The sequence below is a fragment of the Artemia sp. Qi Xiang Cuo genome, chromosome 4 (assembly GCF_049724085.1).
Source record: "Artemia sp. Qi Xiang Cuo chromosome 4, ASM4972408v1, whole genome shotgun sequence".
NCBI lineage: Eukaryota > Metazoa > Arthropoda > Branchiopoda > Anostraca > Artemiidae > Artemia > Artemia sp. Qi Xiang Cuo.
The window spans coordinates 57366872-57390365 of record NC_142797.1 but is presented as its reverse complement, the minus strand read 5'-3'; the positions used below and the strand labels follow the sequence as shown (position 1 = coordinate 57390365).

Here is a 23494-nt window from a genome sequence, read left to right as displayed (position 1 = left end):
GTAAATCCGGAAAAATGATCTACAACCGAAAGAATACACGTATGGCCTCTGCTAGAAACAGGTAAGCCTCCATTTGTCCCGTACAGGTCAAATGAGATAATATCGAAGGGGTACTTTGCTACTGGGACCCTTCCCATTGGGGGAGTTGGATACGCTGGGGGGGTTTTTCTCAAATTACATTCTTCGCATGTACTTACAAATTCTTTAAGTTTTGTCAGTGACGATTGTACATAAAAGTATTGTTTTAACTTATGTAAAGTTTTCATAATTCCTAAATGTCCACATGTGTCCGAATGGAAATATTCAAATACGGGCCCTATCAAGCTTTGTGGTAATACAGGTATTATCGAGGTTTGGTTTCTATTTGTCTCAGCAGTCACGATCCTACACAGTATTTCTTCATCAATGTCGTATTAGAAATTATCTATCTCTGGTCTTATAGTTTTGAGTTTATCCGTTCAAGCCTCATCGTTCGCAAAATAGTCAATGAGTGATACGCATGTTTTTTCCCTTATTTGCTTTTTTTTTATATTTTAAAATGAAAAGTGCCAATAGATAATCTTATTTTATTTTACTGCGTCTTTGAGTTTGTTTTTCTTATACCCATGTTTGCTTTTAGCATTGATAGCATTAACTTCATTTTTTTCAGTTTCCGACGGGTCATTTTCTGGATATCTACTCAAAAAGTCGCAAGCTGCGTTTTGTTTTCCCTTTAAATGTTCAAATTCATAATCTAGGTCTTGGATTTTCATAATCCATCTAGCTAGGATGCCCGTGGGGTTTTTAAATGTGTGTAGGTACTGCAAGCTTTTATGGTCTGATCGTAATATAAATTTTCTACCAATTAAACAATGCCTAAATTTGTCCAAGTGGTAGATGATAGATAACAATTCTAATTTTGTGGCGGACTAACTGCTTTCGCCTTTTGATAAAGTTTTACTCGAATAGCTTATAACTTTTTCTATTGGTTTAGGTGTTCCCTGTAGAGGGTTAGTGTTTTCTCCTGGGATTGTTTGCGAAAGGCTAGCGCCTATGCCCTTCGAGCTAGCATCAGTGGTAACGATGAATTTTCCGTTTTCGAAATCAGGGAGTGATACAATTGGTTCGGAAGTGAGCGCCTTTTTGAGTTGGTCTAGGGAAGTTTGAGCTTACTGGGACCAGGTAACACTCTGGGAGTTTCCTTTCGTTAAGTCCGTGAGGGGTTTCGCACTTTGGGAATAATTGCGTACAAATTTTCTAAAGTAGTCAGTAAGTCCTAAAATTCCCCTTAATTCTTTCATAGTTCTGGGGGGCTTGAGGTTTTCAACACATTTTATTTTATCAGGGTCTGGGGATATCTTTCCCTGGGCTACTACTACTCCTAAAAATTTAATTTTGGATTGAAATAAATTTACTTTATCGGTCCGGCATTTTAAATTGCCTTGCCTGAACTTCTCGAACACCTTAGCTAAAGTTGCTAAGTGTTGCTCAGTGTTTTCCCCCACACATATAATATCATCAACAAAATGGATTATATTCTTTAATCCTCTCAACCGGTGCAACAGGGGTCTACATAACGTGCTTGAACTTGTTTTATGCCCAAATGGTACTCTTAAGTATTCATAAGAACCGCAGTCTGATGCTGAAAATGCAGTTTTATGGACATTCTTTTCGGCTATTTTCACTTGGTGTTAGCCTTGGGTAAGTTCCAAATAAGTAAAAATTTTGTTTTTGCTTGAAATTGAGTCAAGAATTTCGTCTATTCTTGGTAGAGGAAATTTATCGCTAACTACTTGTTTGTTGAGAGCCCTATCCTCTACAACGAGCCTAAACTCTCCATTCTTTTTTGGTACTAAGATTATTGGTGCACTATACGGACTTATACTTGGGCGTATAATCTCGTTCCTTTCTAATTCGTGGATTTTATTTTTTAACCACTCTTTGTGCTTATATGGCACACGATATGGCTGTTTTGCTACGGGATTACCAGTCGTTAAAAATGAATTCTTGTAAAATTGGATAAAACCGGTGTCAATTTAAGATTCAGAAAAAAAATACTTAAAATTACATAATAATTCGCATAATTTTTTCTTAAGGTCCATATCAGTAATATGATACATTTTATATGTTTTTAAAAATTAATATTTAGTCAAGGGGTATTCGTTATCTGAGGTTTTACTACCGCTAACTAGTTTCCTTTTAGAAATTTCAATTTTATTAAAATAATTTTAAGTTATATAATCGAGTTGTAATAAAAACGTCCCCTGTTTAATTGTAATTGTATCGTTTTCATGGTTATTGTTTACCCAAATAAAACCTTCCCCTTTGTCATAGGATATAATCTGGTCCTCACATAACAGATTTTCAGGTATTTCAGACGGTGTCGCAAACCATATTTCTGATTTTCTAGTTATTTGTTCGATCATTTGTAATATTTGAATTTTTTGCTTCGTGTTGGGAGGGATTTTTGTTTTCTTTATCGCAAATCCGTAATATTTCTCTTTATTATCATTGTTTATTAGATTCATACTGGCGCTATGCTGAGCCATTGCGGCATCTTGTGATGTCACGTTGGGTTTTAATATGTTATTCCACAATTCCACCATTTTCTTAATTTCGTTTGATCTTTACTGTAGCATATCTCCTATTTTTATTTTCTCAGATTCAATACTGTTATTATTTAAATTTACTTTATTTCTGCGATATCTCTCAGGATAATTGAACAAATTCCCAATTAAGCCCTGTCTTTGAGAGACATGGGGTTCAAAATACTTCGACATTATACCACTAGAAATTTTGTTTACTGTTATGTTATCTTCGTAACTTCTGTTACGATTTCTTAAGGTAGAAATATTTTCCCCCACCTTAGCTGGGTATACAAACTTTTCGTTGGCTACGTCTAATAGTATTTTATTAGACCTTAGAAAATTTGCCCCTATAATAGCTTCATATGGGAGATTATCGCATATAATAAAATTTGTCATGAAGGTTCTGTTGTCTCTTTTTACGTTTAGGCAAATTGACCCTTTTGCGTTTAATTTATGGCCTGTAACACTTGTTAAATTTGGATTATTAGGGTTCTTTTGTCGCCTAATGTGCAGAGGCAACTTATTAAATACGCAAGAGTTTATGATATTTACAGTAGCTCCACTGTCAATTAAGGCCGTCAAGTAAATGTTTTCTACAAAAAATCATTAAATATAGGTAACTTGTTAATAATATCACTACAAGAAGGCACTCGTATTGTTTTGGACCTATTAAATATCTTTGGCACCCTCGGGGTCCGACTTATGTTTCTGAGGGGCCTGAAGCGTTTCCCTGAGAATTTATTTCATTTGTCGGTGCCTGTAATAGGTATTCAGACGTATTAGGTTCCGTTGGCATATTTAAATGATTTACGTCTGCCTGTCTTCGCCATGTATTATTATGGTAACGTGGATGTCTCGTGTCAGTGCCATTTGCTGGCGCTGTTTGCCAGTGCTGTTGGCTTGTAAAATTTTCATTTCTCATCGGCAAATTTTCATGATGTTTATATTGCATTCTCGCATTATATTGGCCTTGGCGAGTATTTGGGTTTTCAAACCGGTAATTAATTTGCCTGTTGGGGACAGGGCTATACAAATTTGGTTGGTACGCATTATAAGGTACTGATTGGCGCAATCCCCCTGGCTATAGCCTATTGCACGACCGGTGCTAAAATTTGTTCTTCTGAACAAATGGTTACCGTAATTTTGCGTATTACCGACAGCATTTCTTGGTATGGGATTGGTGACGTAGTGGCACTCTATTGCTATGTGGCCAACAAGATTGCAGTTATAGCACCTTATTATTGTAGGGTTAATGGGCTGAAAACGTATTGTTTTCTGCCTAGCGGGTTCTGGCGTTTTTTTTATTTGTGCTACTGGGGAGTTATCCCTTGAAAAGAAATTTGGGAATGTCTGATCGACCTTGAAGATTAGGTTCGCGTTTGAGTCGCCTAGGCTGTTTATTTTTGTATTACTATGATTAGCAACCATTTTATCAACTTCAATTAGTCGTTCTACCTCTTGGACTGCAAGATCCAACGTCTAAATGTTCTTGGATATTACTACTCGATATAGTTTTGGGGGTAGCCCTTGCAAAAAGGTATTTAGTATGACTTTTTCATACAGTTGCCCAGAACCACTTCCGTATTTTGCTTCTACAGAAATGCGTATATTATCCAGATATTCCCTTATATTTTGTGAAAAATTAAAGTTCACTACTCCATGTTTTAATTTATTTATTGAACTGGTTTCTATAAATCTCTCTTTGAATGCTTTTAACAAGTCATCCACCGTATTTATTGGCAAGTTGGCGTTACTTCCTATGGTATGCTCGACCTGTTTTAGAAAGGTTAAGGCCTGGCCTCTTAATCGTAGTAGGAGCATGTCTTTTAACGCTCCAACGTCTGTTTTTGTTAATTGTACAAACTGGGTCAATTGGATATTAAATTCGTCAATATCTGATTGACAATTGTATTCCGGGATAGATTTTGCAATTTCTATATTTTTTGAGACTAACTTTTGCACTATTAGTAATTCATTTAGATCCTCCATATTTTCGTTTTTTTTTTTCGTTTATAACAAATTTATATTAATTTTTAATAACAAAATTTGTGGTTGGATAATTTCACCAAAGTGTTAATATGGGTTTCATAACCTAGCCAATCCGGTATAGTCCAAAACAAATTTATTATATGTCTGTATCTTTCCAAAAATTAAATTTGAATTACAAAGTTTAAATAGCCTAACTAGTTCGCAGTTTTCCTCCAATTTCCGACACGCGCCATTTGTACCATTGAAGAATTATTTGCGGTACGAACTCTTTTAGATCCAACTTAACATTAAAATTAAAAAACACATTTACCCCACTCCCAAACACAGTTCTTTCGTCCTGCGCTCTAGGGACTGCCTGCCATTGGCTCACGGGGCCCAAGGACACGAACCCTCGTCCAATCATACGTCTTAAATATTTTGATGATTTAGGCGTTCACACGGTTCTTATCGTTTAAACTTCCTTAAGAATAGTGTGCGTAGCACTTTTCTTATTGATCACTGTCTTAGCGAAATCCAAAGACTGCAATTTCTTTTCTTTGCTGATTAAGGACTTTTTCATTTTTGAAACTAGATTTAGCTTAATTATAGGAGTCCGAATTAAGTAAGGAACTTTATTTTGGTATTTCAAGTATATCGTGTTTTACTCCCGGTACAATAGTGGTAGAATTTATGTGCTGCTCTGAACTAAACAACATAATAACGATATCCTTATTTCATTGCATTTGGGGGATTTCCATTTACAGGATTTTCAGAGTTATTTTCAGTAACAATCCCTCCCCCCACCACCACCACCAATACCTGGGTATGGCCGTAGGTATCCACACAATTTGCTAATTTGTTCTTTCATTATTGAAATTATTCAGTAATACAATCGTCAGTGAAAAAAAATGTGCAAAACACACATAAACCTATCAAAGCAGAAAGCTTTTGGACACAGCCTAGGGGTATAGCACAGCACTAGATGCAAGGGGCTGGGATCCAGTTAAGTTGTACTTGTCTACGATTTTCAGGAAACAAATACAAAATTTATTTACCATAAATGAAGAGTGTGACTAAAACCTGCCCTTTGGGCCTCTGTAACCAGAAGAAGTTTGATCAACATTGCATCCATTTTATTAGGGGTATTTTTCTTTTTTTTCTAAGACTATACGAATATTTTTATGCTAATAGCTTTTGATAAGTAAACCTCTACATATTGAATTCTCCATATAACAAAATAAGTATACAGGAAATTTTCCCAAGGAGAGCGTTCACCGTTCCGAAACCCTTGTCTCTGGAGTCTAGAGCCTAGAAAATCAAAAACTGTTATGATTGACAATAGTCACAAAAAACATTAAACCTTGAAAAATATGGGCAAGTTAAATTCAAAACATTTATATTTGGTTAAATAAGTTTTTGAACAAATAAGAGTCACACTACTGTCAAACTAAAGCTTGCTGACTCGTTGTATTTTTATAGGCTTGTAAACCATATGGTGGTGGAAACGTATTCAAATACAGGCCATTTTGATATTACTTTTATCGTCTTCGTGTGGATAGCTTTTCTACCAAATGTTTTTATTCCATTTTTATTCTTCATTTGGAGACTCAGCAGGTAAAGTTAATTTTCTTTATATTTCGAATTTAACAAAGTTATAGTAATGGTATTTTACGATTTTTGTCAAACTGAGATTTTCTGCTATCAGAGATAGCTGATTAATGGATTGTTTAATTTCAAAAGGTATTATAGTATATCATCAAGAAGGTCCTTGCTCAATCAATGTGTCGCTCATAAAAGCAAGAAGCTTAAACAAGTGATTCTTTAGTTTTTTTTTTCATTTTTTTTCCTCTCCATCCCATTCATGTGTTGCAATAAATTGTCTTTTTGTTACCATGGCCAAGGAGTTATGTTATTTTTCCTTCAGACTGATTTGAAACCCCCATCCACCCCTGAAAAAAAAAAATTAGGCCCTAAACTGGTCAACTAACTTGATTACTAGTGTCTCATATAATTCTCAGTGTGCTTGTATATGTCAGCCTAAACCTCAATTGCTAATTTGAATTTATTATCCAGCTTCCAATCTTATTAAGTTTTACCTGTAGTTTACTAATAATATCAAACTTCTTTTTCAATGGAGAATTTTGTGCATCGCTATTTGTGTTAGGTGACCCATATTTCTTAAAAGTTTGTTTTCTTGTTCTAAAGAACATCCCAAAAATGAACAGATAAAAAAAAATCAAAGGAAACTGAGAACCTGTTCCAATTATATGACAATACCGTCTTTGGACCGTCAAGAGGCTGTCCAATCCATTTTTATTGATCGATTCTCATCCCAGAACAGCATAAAAGGTCATTCTATTGCTATATTTATTTCAGAGTTTCTGTCTAGTAAGTAAACCGTGCTTTTTCACACAATTTCTTGACAGGCAAACGCGGGGTAATGTAATGTAATTTGTTCCTTACCTCTCACCAGTAAATTGAGTTTACTCCTTTTACTGCTCCTGGGATATTGTAAATAGAATTAATGAAAATTGCAGTCTTAGAGTACAAGAAAAGCCAATTTCATTTGTTCTATTTGTTCCGTTTATTAAAGGGCCCTTAAATATATTTGCGGATTGTTCCCTGAAAAATAAATGCTTTGCTATTTAAAAGTACATTGGATTGGTCTGTTATTTACCATGGTTCTTTTTCTTCAAGTCAAAAAAGGAAGTTGACTCTTCTTTCTTTTATTTGAATTCTTTCCCTCTTCCTATACTCTATCCTAGCTTTTGTGTTGACCAGCATTGAAGTCATAACGATAGAAATGATTTTTTTCCCCTGAAGTTACTGAAATTACATGTTTTTCTAGTGAATATTACTTGCGGAGCATTAATTCTTAATGAGTTTGTTCATCAATAAATAAGTAAAGAAATTACCATTTATTTTCAATAGATTGAAAATAAATTTTTGAAATTTGACTCCGATTTAGACTTAGCAAGTATAGTTACTTAAAATTATCTCAAGTTCACTTCTCTACTTCCTACGGTAAAAACCGAAATGGATTGGCAATGTTTATTTTGTTGCAGTATTGCAAGACCTGTTTTTTTTTTCTTTCCTTCTTTTTTCAGTCCGCCCATATCAGATTATTGCTAGAAAGTAGCAAGGCAATGATTTTCACCTGAAAGTGTGGATCCCAGGCTGAATTGATGAATATGATCTTACATTTTTGAAAGCTGGGTATAATTTTTGCCTGGGGCCAGAAAGGATGGGTTTGCTAGTAATTGAGCCAGAGCCGAGAGTGTCTGAGTTGAAGTGGGGTATTCTAGTATCTGTTTCGAGAGGATCCTCTGAAGCTATGCACCTAAGCTTTTCAATTTTTTTTCCATGTTTTTGCTTTCGATTGGAAAGCTCTGTTCTAGCTGGTTCAATTGCAAACGAAATGGAAAATTCTCTTTACTCCTGTCTCAGTAGTAATATTAGAAAGTTGGGCCGAGGCAAGATATTCTGCGTTTGCATAAAGACAGATAGATTTTTTTTTAATGCTGATCAATAGTCCATGAGCTGGTCAAAGTATATGAGATGAGTTTTTTTTTTTTTAAAAAAAATCTTTTATGCGATATACCATCTTAAAAACTTCGACGGATTGATTAGTTTAATGTTGTGGTTGACAATGGGAAAAAATCTGCTTCCAATTTAAAGACAAGGGAGAGATATGTAAGTAATAATTGGCAGTTACCTACTATTTGTTTCTGGTGCAGTTGTGGGGAGGGAAATTCTCATTCCTGTCGGCTACACAAAGGGACGTAGAAGTAAAAACAGACTGTTAAAGCACAGTCATCTTTTTGGCTAAGGGGTTAGATACGCCATATTACAAATTTCGAGTGGTTGACAACATCACTGTTGTGGTATACATAAGAAAAAAAAAGTCCATTTCGAATTTTAAGACAGGGACAGACTTGTAAGCAATAATTGGCTGTTATAAACTTGTCATTCTTTGCAATGAGGATTTGGTATCTTTTTCTGGTTATTGTATCTATTATTAGTTTTTTATGTATATTTTAGTCTAACCACTTGAGGGTAAGAAAATTTGTTTCCATGTGATTACGAAGCACTGGAAACGAAAACGTATCTCATTGTCGTGGTTTGCAATTATTATAGTAATTATTTGAAAAAAACTACGTTTTCTAAAGAGTTAAAGAGGCTGAGTTACAAGGTCGAACCTTAAAACGTACAGGGATTAGGAGGCACAGTTGGGGGGTTGCCGCCCCCCAAACACCCCGCTTTTATAGCCTTTAAATAAAGAAAAGAAGTTTTTTAAACTGAAAGTAAGGAGCGACATTTAAACTTAAAACGAAGAGAAATTATTCCGTATATGAGAGGGGCTGTGCCCTCCTCAACGCAACGAGCTTTACGCTAAAGTTTTTATTTTTTTAAAAAAATATTTTTTAGAAATTCAAACGTTATCGTAAATAGCGATGGGGTGAGGAGGGACCAGCCTCTATCAAAAACGGACTAAATTCTGTTCGTTTTAAGTTTTAATGTCACTCCTTACTTTCAGTTTAAAAAACTTTTTTTTATTTATCTAAAGGCTGCGAAAGCGGGGGGTTTAGGGGGCGGCAGCCCCCCAACTGTGCCTCCTAATCCTTGTACGTTTTAAGGTTCGACCTTGTAACTCAGCCTCTTTAACTCTTTAGAAAACGTAGTTTTTTTCAAATAATTTCTGCACGTTTTTGTACAGTTTATTACTTATTATTGCTTGACTAACTGTTAGCTGATTTGACAGCTTGCAGGCTCTTATAAGAAAACGAGCCCGTGTTTTCGCGGGCTTTTATAGGAAAACGATAAGAGCCCGCTTATAGCGGGCTCTTATCGGAAAACGAGGTTTTTCGTAAATGTAAATTCGGGGGATAATTTTTTCGGTCTGAAAATATCAAAAGGCCCTAACAGGTCGAATTCTGCTTTGAATGAGTCCTCATTCATCTGGATCAGTTGCCAACTGTGGCTTGTAGGCGTGGCTAACAAAAAAAAAAGAGAAATGAATTTTAAGTGGCTATATTTGGTTTTTTGAAAACAGGGAAGGAGTGATCGGATTGAGCTGAAATTTCGAGGATAAGCTCCCAGGCCCTAGGAAAGCTTAACCTCTAAATTTTAACCCAATCGGACAACGTTAGAGGGGAGCTGTGGTGGGAGGGTCGAAACTTCCGGCCCACTTTTACCCATGAAGATAAAGTCGGAGGGGGTTGAAATTTTACAAGTTTCTTAGTTTGAGCTTGGGCTAAAAAATGCGATTACCGCTGTCTCTCTGCGACCGCTAGGACCGGAAATCGCTTAACATTGTGGTGCGTCGCCTCTTTATAGAGGCACAAGTGTGCCTCCTTGACGAGTAGATAGAGTAATACGATTCTGAAAAGTTAGAGCTAGATGCATAATACTAATTTGGCTCTATATGATGATATTTTGAGTTTTAATCCCGAACGTTGCTAGCAATTCAGAAGAATATGTTTAAGCGGCTGCAAAGTCAATACATATTGCTGTTCAATCCTTTACTGGTCATCTTCGGTGATCATTGGTTGGCATTTTGCCCTGTCATTTGTACAATTTTTTCCCCTTTTTTCATCTATGGCTAAGAGATTATTCGGTGGTAAGAAGAAAAAAAATGCCTGGTTTTTTAAACAGTTCGTGGTAACGAACTGTAAGTAGGGAGCAACACGGCTCAATAGCAACCGAAACTTTAAGAAACAATGTCTTGATAATAACAGATGCATGAAAAGAATTACAAATTTTGATGCTTATTCAAAACATGCCAAATTCATCAAGTTTAATGTTACCCATCAAAAGCTACGAGCCTGAGAAAATTTGTCCAATTTTTGAAAAAGGGGTGAAAACCCCCAAAACATTTAGTGATCTTAGCGAAAATCACACTATCAGATTTAGTATATCAGAGAACCTTACTGTAGAGATTTCAAGTTCCTATATACAAAAATGTGGAATTTTGTATTTTTGTGATCGTATCAAACCAGTGATCCTAGATGGCCGGGAGAGTGTTCATTTGACCGGAAATCGAAAGTCCTAGTGCCTTTTTTTAAGTGATCAAAAATATTGGAGGGCACCTAGCCCCCTACCCTGCCCCTTTGTTCCCCAAAATCACCTTATAAAAATTTTGACATGGCCATTTTGTTCAACATAGTCAAACAATCTAGTAACTATGTCTTTGAGAATGACTCGACCCACTCCCAGTCGCCGGGGAAGTGCTGCGAGCTATGAACTTTGCCCATTGTTTACATGTGGTGTTGGTTATTGGGAAGTATACAGATATTTTTTGGGGGGTATTTTTTTGGCGGAGGATTACGCGGGAGGATTTTTCCATTGAAACATTTTCGTGGAGAATGGGAATTTTCCATGGAGGGGGAGCCTGATTTCCTGGCATTATTTAAAAAACGATCAGAAACTGAATTAAAAAACATGCTTTTCAACTGATAGTAGCAACCGTAAAACTTGAAACGAACAGAAATTATTACGTATATGAGAGGATTTTCCATCTTCAATTCTTCACTTTTTACCCAAAAGTTTTATTTCGAACTTAAAAAAAGCTTATTATTCTAATATTCACTCTTAAATAGCTGGAAAAAATTCAAACTTTAGCTTAAAGAGTGAGGTATTAAGGAGGGGGCAAACCCCTCATATAAGTAACAACTTCTGTTCGTTTTAAGTTTTGTATTGTTCCTTTCTGTCAGTTGAATTTTTTTTTATTTATTTAATATTTAATTTTTTAATGCTCGTGTTTACTTATTCCGCTGCCGCCAATGTTCGTAGTGCTAGCTACCGCTGGCACCACTTATTGGGGTGTGTGTGCGGGGTCACCACTTTTAAAGGCAAAAATGGCGCAAAAAAGGTTGTTCTGCCACTTACTCGAAGGGGAGAACTCCTTGTCGGCCCAAATATGAGTGAGAGTCCCACTCTTACCCGACTATTTCTGCAAATATTAGGTGCGATGCTACCTTATATACAGCAGACTCCGTCCCAGAATATGATAACGTAGACAAGTGTCCAAATAGCAAGTTTTTCAGGAGGGCTATACTTACCTGGGACTCTGAATAGAAAACATTTACCCTTTTTATTGAAGTAATAACTTTCTCAGTAAATACGATACTGACGGTGCATTGTAGCTCTAATCCTACCCTGCCTGGGTTACGGAAAATAGTACACAGTTTGTAGAAAGTACCTTACTTGTATTCTTCCAAAAGGGTCACAAATACCACAAAAATATATATATCCCCGACTGGGGTCAGAACGCAGACTACTACATAATAATAATTTGTACAGCCCTGTTTGTATGGGTGGACCGTCAATTGGCCCAGCCAATCAGCTACCTCCTCATTCAGACCCAATATTATCTCTTAGATTTATGTTTCAGTGACTCCCAACCAGGACGCATGAAAATAACTTCGCTTCATAGCTTACCTACTTCAAAATCACTATCGTTTAGTAACGGAAATTTTACTTGTCTTTTGAAATTATACTATAAGCAAATGTAATTAAAGAAACGAAAATAGGTCATTTATCTGAAAGGAAAAGAAACAGGGGTGGAACCCCAACAAATGCCTATTTTACAGATTGGCTTTTAATTCTCAGTATATTTGTAAACATTGTTTTCTTGAGTCAGTAAATGAAGTGAACTTTTTACTGTCGCATCTCACTATGGCACAATATAATGGTTTAACACTGATTGCCGTAACATAAAAACCCATCTAAAACGGTATTTAGCCATAACAGGGGTTAACAGGAGAAATATGTCATCTTGGTGATGTGGAAAAATATTTTATCCTTATTACCTTTTTTGATAACAGTTTACAAGTGAACAGCGTACAGCGTTCTTCGCTCGCATCTCGTCACAGTATAGGTACAATTGAATATATAATATATATAAGGGATATATTAATGTATATTTATACTGTGCATCTCGTAGTTTAGCATGAAAACGCTTCTTTTAAAGAGAGTCTGACCTGTACACCAGATATTTTATCTTTTTTGGGGAAGGGGGACAATTTTCGGCTAAGACGACTATAAATATTTTTGTGTACTATAGTTTTCATTTAAATACAATATTATAAGAGATATAAATTTGATGCATTTACCATTACAATATTAACATGGTGTTTCTTATGCCAGATTAGTAAGTATCTCACAGAAATATATGACCTACTAAAAACTAGATGGTGAACCTTCACTCCCTCACTCAAAATCAAGGTCCAGGTAAAGCGGAGTAAGATAGTTATGGCACTACAAAATATCTGAATCTTGAGGTATTAAATTTTGTTCTAATTTAGCTAAAACAAAACTGAGGGATTTACCACTTTTCATAGGCAGTACAATAGCACTGCCGAAGTAAAGAGCGGTGTAGGCATAAGGTACTAATTTCACCAATGCCCTTCGTACAGAAGAAAAACTTTGGAGATGCTCTTTGGATTAGAATTTGAAACTTCTAGTCCCCTTTTTAAGAATCAAAAGCGATTGGAGGGAAACCCGCCCCCCTCTCAAATCCATCAATTCCCCACACACACTCAATAAAAATTTTGAGATGGGCATTTTGTTCAGCATTTTTGAAAGGTTCGGTAACAATGTGTTTTGGGATGCCAACCCCCTCCCTCGATAGCCCTTGGAGGAGGGGCTGTAAGTTATTTAATTCGCCCATTACTTACATATGGTATTCGTTATTGAGAAAGGTGAGCATGTTTGACCTTTACTGTACAAAAAGACAAAGGGTATTCCGGTTAACTTTTCAGATAAGGTTGAGGAGAGTGTTGAACTAAATCAAAACCCGTTATTTGCACAAGGGTTCTGAAAAAGGCGTAACTCAGGAATAATTACGTGCATTAAGGATATTCAACAGCAAAAATGTCATTTTGCAAGTCTCAGTGTCCGCTGATAGCCTCAAAGACAAGGGACCTATACAAAATCTTCACAATACCACAAGAAGCTTTCGCAGCAATTTTGATACCAATTGATAGGGAATCTTAGATGTGCCAACAGTTGGAAAGGCTAAATAGAGGCTAGTTTAAAACAAAGGAAATTTGTAATCTCATATTAATTGTTAAACAAAACGGTTTTTAATCAATGCACGTACAGCATAAATAATGTACATCCTGTGTGCGCAAAGATTTCAATCAAGGCAGTTAGTACAACAAGAAACTTCCAAAGCTGTCAAATTATTCAATGAGACTTCTTTTGAGCTGATTTTTAATGTTTTACAAGCAGTGTGCTAGAATAGTTTTAAGAACTGTCATTTCCTGAACTTTATAAAGAAAAGTTTGCTCTGCTTAATAAAAAAAAACTTTACGCTATCTAATGATGTAAATTTCATTAAATCTGAATATATCTATCTCTGGCACAAAATGTGAGAAGTTAAAGATTTTCCCTAAGATTTCCTGGAAGGTAGGTGTCGGCTCATAGTTTTTTTTTCGTTTATTCGGATCTCTTATCAAGGCTAAACAAGTTATGGCAAGACGGCCAAGTATATTCTAAATAGTTTGGCAGCAGAAACCAAAAAAGCTTGTAATGGACAAAATAGGGTGATTCTTTAAGGTAGTGAAGGGCCTTAAGTTGGAAATTTCAGGAAATGAGGAGGGTAAAGATCAATTGAACAAACAGGCAAAATTTGTACGCTACTACTCCAACCACTACCACTACAATTACTAGAACTAAAGCTTCTTTAGCGAGGACTACCAAGGTTGAGGATTTGGAATGGCTTACGTATCAAGTTGAAACTTCCAGGGCTCTATGAAGGGACACTCAATTTACTAAGACGCAATAGTGGCATACATCTATTGCTATTAAAGCTGCTGCTACTACTGTTACTACTACTACTAATAAAACATTACTACTGCTACTACTTTTTCTACTATTACTACTACTGCTATGATATCACTATTATTAAGTCTAAGGGTACTACGTTGAAAACTAGAGAGAATGCAGAGGTGAAATTTGAACTAAATCAAAGAAAGAAGGGCGTCAGAAGGGCGTATCTCAGGAAAGGATTAGAGTATTAAGTTGGAACTTTCAGGGCATGCTTAAAGGTTAGGATCAATTGACCACAAATCAATCTGCACAAGCTACTACTAATGCTACTACTGCTGCTACTAGTACTACTACTTCAACTACTATTTCTATTGCAACTACTACTAGCGCTAAGAATATTAAGATAAAAGTTTCAGGAAGTGCTGCAGGGAAGGTTGAAGAAAATTAAAACACACCACGAACCTACAGGTTATCGAAGGGGAATATTGGCAACATCATAGCAACGGCCTGTCGTATTTAGCTGAAACTTCCAGGGCTAGATAGGGGGATATTCAACTGACCAAAAGGCAATATCTTAATACTACTGCTGCTACTAGTACTAGTGCTGCCACTGTTAAAACTAATACTAGTCCTACAACTAGTACCTCTAGTATTACTAATACTACTACTACTACTACTACTACTATTACTAATACTACTACTACTACTGTGACTACTATTACAACTATGTATTACTATTACTTGCAACAACTATTACTACTATGGGTATGAAGGTGAAATTTTCAGAGAATATTGAAGGGTGAAGTTGAACTGGATCACAACGCGTCGTTTGCTTGCAGGTTGTCAAAAAAGAGTATCAGGAGTATCTTGAGAACGGTTTGGTGTGTGAAGTTGAAACTTGAAGAGCTTGTAGTGTGGGGTTTTGAAATAGTCAAAAGACAATATTTGCATCCTACTATTACACCTTCTACTACTAATACTACTGTTACTAATATTGCTGCCCATTCTATTACTACTACTACTACTACTGCTGCTAATAAAGCTAAGGCTACTACTACTAATTCTACTGGTACTAATACTACTGCTACTACTATTACTACTGGTATTAGCACTACTCCTATTAATGATAAGGCTATTAAGGCAAACTGTCTCGTTAGATATACCAACCTGTCTATTAAGGCAAACTGTCTCGTTAGATATTCTATACATACCAACCTGTCTCGTTAGATATACCAACCTGTCTATTAAGGCAAACTGTCTCGTTAGATATTCTATACATACCAACCTGTCTCGTTAGATATCCATGGACATCAGCAGTTGTCTCAAATACATGAGGAAGATACAATGGAGCAATATATTTAATAATCTCATACACCTGTTGAAGCTTATAAAATAAGTACAACCCTGAAAAAGGTAAAATATGGATTCGCGGATAAATATTTCTAACTTGGGCAAGTCTATAAATTCCATAAATAGCCCGAACAGCTGAATTGTGGAGAACACGCAAAGGTTTTAGGTGAACATAAAATGTTCCAGACCAAACACAACAACAGTATAGTAAATAAGGATGGACTAACGAAAATTATTCCTTCCTACTTTCGACGATATACACTGTATATCGTCTATGTATATACTGTATATACTGTAAAACTTAATGTTTCATCAATTATTACACTTACGTATTTCACTGACTTCTGACGTCTTATTGTCGAGTCTCCTACTGTATGCTCTTGCAACCAGGGGTAATACGAAGGTAATATACCCCAGACAACGAAACCCAATTTGCTGTGATATACTTTCAGTTTATTTAGCCTTAGCCATTTCTGCACTTTTTTCATATCATTTCTCAGTGTCCCTAAAAGCTGAGCTTCGGTGCGCTCCGCAGCTGACAATTTTTTATCATCAGCAAATAGTACAAGAGATTTACTAGGTTTATTCGTTTCGTATTCATTTGCAAAATTCGTTGTAAAATCACAGATTTCTTGATGGATGTCATTGACATAAATTGAAAAGGAAAGAGGACCGAGAGGGGACTCCTGGGGAACACCGCAACGAACATGGTAATCACTTGATTTCATATCATCTAGTTGTACATACACAGATCGGCGACTCAAATATGATGAAATAATTTTCAGAGGATTTCCTCTAATACCACAGTCATCACAGTTTTTTAGAAGAATCATATGTTCCACAGTGTCGAACATCTTCAAAATGTCTAGGAATATATTCACCACTTTTAACCTCCCAACCAAGCACTATTAATCATAGATGTAAAATACTGAACTGCATGCTCCGTAGAGTATCCTTTTCTGAAACCAAATTGGTTTGCATAAAAGAAATCTTTCCTCTCCAAGAACTCAGTCACTCGTTCATATAATATTTTCTCAAAAATTCGAGACAGAATAGGGAGTAGCGAAATAGGTCTATAATTGCTGAAATCTTCTCGGTTACCACTTTTATACAGGGGCACTACTCTGGCACGTTTAAATCGATCGGGAAATTCACCTTCTTTAAGACAACCACTCGTTCTATCACTGTAACACGGCAATATCACAGGTAAAATATACTTCACTTCTTGCAGAGACTAGTTTTCCTAAGAAAAAGACTAGCATAATTAGGGTCAGGCAAATACTGCTCAAAAGAACCATCTTCTGGCGGGCTTTCAACTTGCAATTCAACTTTTTCCCCAATTTCAGAAAAGTTCTTAGCTATTTCATCGGCAATTTGACTAGCACCACGATTTCCCCTCATTTCTGGTAATACCACTTTCTTATTACCAATAGCTGATCTAATAGTATCCGACGTACTATCCGCTACGTACTATCCCCTTTTTCAAAAATTCAAAATCTTCAGTAATTTATTTCTACCCTCGAAACCCTCACATTTAAAAAATTCGCTTACCACACTATCAGCATGGGGGGGGGCTATTATTTTTTAATTCTTTTAGTGCTGTCACTTATTCTTCTCACAAAATGAATTTTCCTTCACATCCGATGTCTCTCATTGTTTCAAATTTTCTCATTGTTTTCTATACCTTCTCCCGTAATTCTAACAAGCTGGACTTCCATGGTTTTCTTGAAATTTGTTTTTAAAATATCCATGTTTCGCTTTCCGTAATAACTTATTTAGAGCAATATTATATTTCCTGTAGATTTCATGGTCAATATCACAATCACTCAAAACACTTATCATATACAGTTGACGTCTTATTTTTACAGAATTCACAAGGCGTTTCGTCATCCATGGGTTCCTTGGAATATATTTCTTCTTTTTAGCATGAGCTACCTTTGCACAAGTTTTATCAAGAAGTGAAACCATTCTCCTATACCACTGGTCCATTTTCTCGGCATAAGAATGACGCTCATCTAGAGAGGTCCAGTCGGCTTTTTCTAATTCAGATTTAAATTTCGGCAACGACTTCTGGTCAAAATACGTTCTAGCGTTTTGGCATCCAGGAGATTGTGTCAAAATTCTCTGCAGCTGGCATGAAACCATGACGGCACAGTGATCGGACATATCATTTACAAGTACACACGGGATATAGATCTTAAAATTCCGTTTCCTATTTACAAAAATATTATCAATAAGTGTCGCACTAGTTACAGTTATCCTCGTGCAAATATTAATAGGTGGGAACAAATTATGACTCAACATACTATCGCAAAAAAGACGAAAATCTACATCATCCTTATTTAAATCAACATTAAAGTCCCCCGTAATCACCCATGGATAAATTTAAACCGGCAACTTTTCCAATTGCTCTTAAGACAATTCCAAAAAATGGGAAAGATGAGAAGATTGGGCCTATATAATACAACTAAATGAATATTAGACCGCATCAGCTTTAGTTCCAGTACCATGCTCTCAAACACGATTTCTCAATAAACAGATAAATCCTCCCTTACCTTTACATCCATGTCCGACCTAACGTAAGCACCCAATCCACCATGCCTCCGCTGATTCCTATTTCTCCTGAAAAAATTATAACCATTAACATCAAGCAGTGCTTTGTTCGAAGAATTCAACCACGTCTCAGTCAATCCAAGGATTTGAATATCCCGACAATTTTGAACTACATCAAACAAATATGAATGCAGGCTGTTTAGCCAGCACCCCCCCCCCCCTACAATTAAGATGAAACATAATAAACTCACTCTTACATTGAATACTTTGACCACACATTAACTCACTAGCAAACATATACTTTGATGAATCAATCTTCTCCATATTACTCTCATCATCAAACCCTTCTCTCAACACAACATCTAACCTAGCATTAAAATCAACAGGGTTTCTCTCAAGTAGTTAAATTTTTTTCCTAATACTCGTAACCATTTTCCCCACACAAACATCTTGGCAACCCGAGTGCACTTCTAAACAATACAGTCTCCAAAACGAAAAAAAAAAATCATTTTATAATTACACAACTATTCATTATATCAAGATTCCCAAGAACCGTGGATAACATCATTGTTAGATCACAGCCTATTCAGAATGGTTGCGCCAGACCTGCATAATATCCCTAATCAATTACAACTAAATTTTACATAAATAAAAATAAATTTTTACTCTCATTTCACTCCACCAAAAATAATGTTTACTGCACAGTTTCCATATCACCCCCAGCTCCGCCATAGCTACGTTTAAATCTCAGCAGTGTACTTAGCTTTGGTATCTCATCAAGGGAAAATGTATCTGGCGTTGCATGTTGGTTATATTTAACACATTAATAGGGTGTGACAGATTTGGTGACCCATGCTTCAATGCCTTGTATTTCACTTGTGTGCAATTTATCTCGGAATGTAAACAACTTTTTACGGGTTTCTCACACAGATAGCGGAACATCATCAGTTAGGTAAATGTTCGACTGATTCGCCACTGTTTTATCACAAAGTTTCCGCACATTCATTAAGATCTCTCACTTAAATTTCTTAGTTTTTACCTCAACTTTCAAAAACTTTTTACCGAATTAACTTCCATCACTCAGTATTTGGGATTCACACTCATTTCAAGCACTTGCGAAACGATATCTTTAAATAGGGTCTTTGTATCATTACTATCCTTAGCCAAAACCTTCCAAATTAGTATGTTCTTATCGGTCTCCTTACTTTCGACTTTCATCAGCACCTGCCTCATAGTACCCTATTGCGCCTTTACATTCACACAATCACCACTAAAAACGTGCATTTGAAGCCTTAAATCATCTGTAACCTATTACACTCTATCCACTTGTGGCTTTAAGTTGGCAACTTCTCTAACAGTGTCCTGAGTCATAGTTTCGAGCTTTTAAATCCAATCGACCATTCCCTTCATACTCTTAGAAAGGTCAGCAAGGGTTTAAGCATTATCTTTAACTGTTGCTAAAACTTCCGGCATGATATCAGCCAAAGACTTCAAGGTAATACCATCCGAAGGTCTTGGCACCAAAAGATCTTGACGTATCCAAAAACCACACATCGTGCTTATGCTTCTTTCGAACCATCTTAGATTCACTAAATGTAAATATAATAATTAAGCCTACCTTAATTGGCTCCTTTATTTACCCATGTAAAATGACGTGCTGTAATCCACGTAGTTAAATAAGCCACGGCTAACAGCTATATCTCAAGCAGGATCTCGGACACAGCTACCAGCAGTTGAAATTACCACTATGTTTATCTTTATCCAGCTAAATTCACATCAAAAACACTGAATCCGCCCTTGAACAGGTATCAAATAAGTCTGGTGCGAAAGAGGTGTTATCACTCTAAGTTCATTCAGACAATTGAATGCTACTACTTAATGCTACGACTACTACTACAACTATTGCTATTATTGAAGCTAAGAAAATTAAGGTGAAGCTTTCAAGGAATATTGAGGCGGATAGTGAACTAAATAAAAAAGAACTATGAGCAAATAGATTGTCAAAAAATTATAACAGAAATATATCAGGAAGGGCTTACAAGTAGTAAATTTTAGGGTGTGTTGTGGCTTATTTTGAACTAACTAAATGGCACTATGTGTGTACTACTAACACTGCTACAATGATTGCTGTAACTAATCAGACTAAGGGTATTAAGGTGAAACAATTTCGGAAACGTTAAGTCGGAGTTTCGATTAACCGAGAAAATATGTACATGCATGTTTTCTAAAGGGCATAGAAGCCGTATCCATAGCAGCGCAATATCGCTGCCTAAGTAAAAATCGTCGCAGAAACAACCGAAGGAGCTAATTCGTTTGGAAATGAAACGTTCTCTTGCTCATTTTAAGATTCAAAAGTAATCAGAGGGTAATAAGCCCTCCTCTCAATCCCGTTAATTCTGCACACACATCCAATCAAAATTTTGATACAGCCATTTTTTTTAACATAGTTGAAGTATCCAGTAACCATGTCTCCGGGGATGGTGGGGATGTCCAGCCCCCTACAGCTCTCAGAGCGAGGAATCTAAGTTATGCAATTTGCCAATTTTCTATATATTGTATTTGTTATTGGGAAAAGGGCATGTTTGACCTTTGATGTTCAGGACCACGAAGTGCATTCAAGTGAAGTTTTCGGATCAAATTGAGAAAAGTGTTGAATTAAATCATATCATAACATGTTATACGAAGAGGAAGAAACTCAGGAAGGACTGAGGTTGTTGTCAAAATCGAGAGACTAAAGAATGACTGAGGGTATTAAGTCGAAACGTTCAGGACGACTACTATTATTACTTCTTCTCTTGCAACCGAACTAAATCAAAAGAGTGTAAGTGTATTAAGGTTGCCAAAATAGCACTGGTACCGTGTTTTGAGAATGATAATGTTTTATTTTTCATGAATCTTGAGGAGGTGTAAAATTATGATTATTCCATACTATGTGTGCCTAGGTTTTGAAAGGCCGAATGTTATTGAAAATTGTTGAGTAATTTCTCCAACATAAAAATAGTAGGCCAAACTATGGATTTTATAGAAAAAAAACAGGAGATATCAAATATTCTTATCTTTTCTATGAAAAAGACTATGTCAATAAAACACAAACATAAATTAATTTAAAAAAAAATTATAGAAAATAACTTTTTCAAAAACAAACTAAAGAGCTAAAACCGAGAATGAACAGAAAAAAGTCAAATAATTTTTCAAGCCTAAAAATACCAAGAATCACAATCAATTAATAAATGAAAGCCAAAAAGAGCAGAGTTTACGATAAACAAGCGAGTAAAACTTATAACTAGCAGAAGCTAAGATAAGTAAGGCTGACGCCCCCCCCCCCTTCATGCCTTCTCAAGACCCGAATATAGTCTTATGGTTTTATGATGGTGTTTTTTTAAGAGAAATAGAAACATTCGCTCGAAATAAGGCTTGCTTTATGTAAAGTACAAATTATGTTCTGGTCTTCAGAAGGCTTGGGGGGCGTCAACCCTGTTCATCTTAATTATTGCTCGTTTTGAGTTTGACTCGGTTGTTAATTGTAATTCCTGTTCGTTTTGGGTTCATTTATTTATTGATGATGATTTGTGGTATTGGGCTTGGAAAATTATTTGACTTTTTTATGCTCATTAGGTTTAATGTAGCTCTTCACTTTTCTTAGATATATTTATATTGTAAAAAAAAGATTTTTTTAATTAGTATCAATAAGAATCAAAGATTTGCTACCTTAGCTGGTTTCCCAAAACATTTCTTTACCTCCAACTTAACATAAAACCTAAATTTTTCTCAGGATTAAAAAAAAGGCTTATTTCACCATCTTGGTAAACTCTGAAAATGGTAAATTTAGGGAACAAAGACGTTTATTTGAATTTGATAGCTAAAAAAGTATTCCTTATTTCGAAGTTGCCCACTTCCTAATTATCAAGGGAATAATTGAAATGGTAATACACCACAATTTCGCTTTCACACTTTTTTTAAATGCCATTTTTTCTTCGTTGGTCAAGTTTTGCACAATAAAAGGAAAATTGTTGTTCCACTACTTTTGTAACTTTAAAAATAAGCCTTAAATCTTTGCTCCGGTCAACTATAGAGTTTACACTTGAAACTAAGTCTAATCCAAACTGTTCGGCCTTGTGGTTTTTGGTAGTATCGATGACAACTTAAATTAAAATATCTGCAGTCTTAATGTCCTAACTCTAAACTATCAGCAATAATTTTTTCATCATTACGCTTCCGCAAGCGAACAGTTGAACAGTTGTCAGCGAAATCTTTCGAAATTCTGAATGTTTAGGAGAGAATTGTTAATGAATCTCAAACACAACATTCCACGGGAATAGAAATAAACTAGCAATTTTCTCCACTAAGGAGGACGCTTGTGTTTTTATTTTGTATTACATTTAGTATGTGTTTTGGGTTTTGTAACGCTGTTTTGAATATTTGTTTATGTTAATTTTGTTTATGCTAGTCTTAATTTTGATTTTTTTTGCCCAATTTATGTTTTCAAAAAATAATAGTAACTCCTTTTTGTTAGCTAACGTTTCTGTTTCCTCAAGCAAACAGAAACTTAATATTAACAATCAGAGTTGTCACTCCTTAGGATTTTTCCCAACATGTTGGAATTTCAGTCTTGTGGTTAGAATCTTGGGAGAAGTATATATATGAAGCAATAATCACAAACGAATAATATGCTTGTGAATTAAGATTGTTCATATCTTGAGAATTCTTTAAAATCCTCGAGTTTTGCAAGTGAATGTCGGAGTAGTGCAAAATTTTCGGTAGCAGCCTTGGTAACATTTAAATTACCAATTGGGACGGTGGAAACGCATTGTACTTTTAAGCAATATTTATTTTAAGGGTTAAACTACTTTATATAGGATGGCATAGGCTTACCTTTTTCTGTCTTAATTTCATGATTATCTTTGCCCTCAATTATAGCACCGTATATACAGTTACCACTTCCTGTGAAAACATGAGTGGTGATATTCCAGTGATATTGCCTATCAATATTGCTTCAAATCTGATTTTGTTCATAGAAAATTGAGAATTGATTTAATATCTTTTCGAATTTAATAGCCCAAGGCTTTTCATAAAGTAGAATTTAACAATATCATAGGTTTTGCTGGAGATAAAAAACCTTTAGCATTCTTTTTCTAATCTTTTCACTTTGCTTTTCATTTTCTCTTTTTTTTAAATATTATAGGACCATTAAAAAGTCAAGCTTCAAGGTCAAGTTATTAATTTTGGTTTTGGAAGAGACCTTCTCTTTTCTGCTGAGTCTTGTGAGAAAATTTATTCTTAGT

At 35.6% G+C, this 23494-nt stretch overlaps 1 protein-coding gene across 1 annotated transcript in view; it reads left to right on the top strand.

Annotated features, from left to right (window-relative positions):
* Window positions 1-23494, top strand: part of LOC148953273 (uncharacterized) — a 144972-nt gene that overhangs the window by 63041 nt on the left and 58437 nt on the right. Inside the window, exon 4 of the mRNA XM_089087597.1 lies at window positions 6015-6149. Within this exon, the coding sequence (XP_088943723.1) occupies window positions 6015-6149 (135 nt within the window). The remainder of the gene's footprint in view (window positions 1-6014; window positions 6150-23494) is intronic.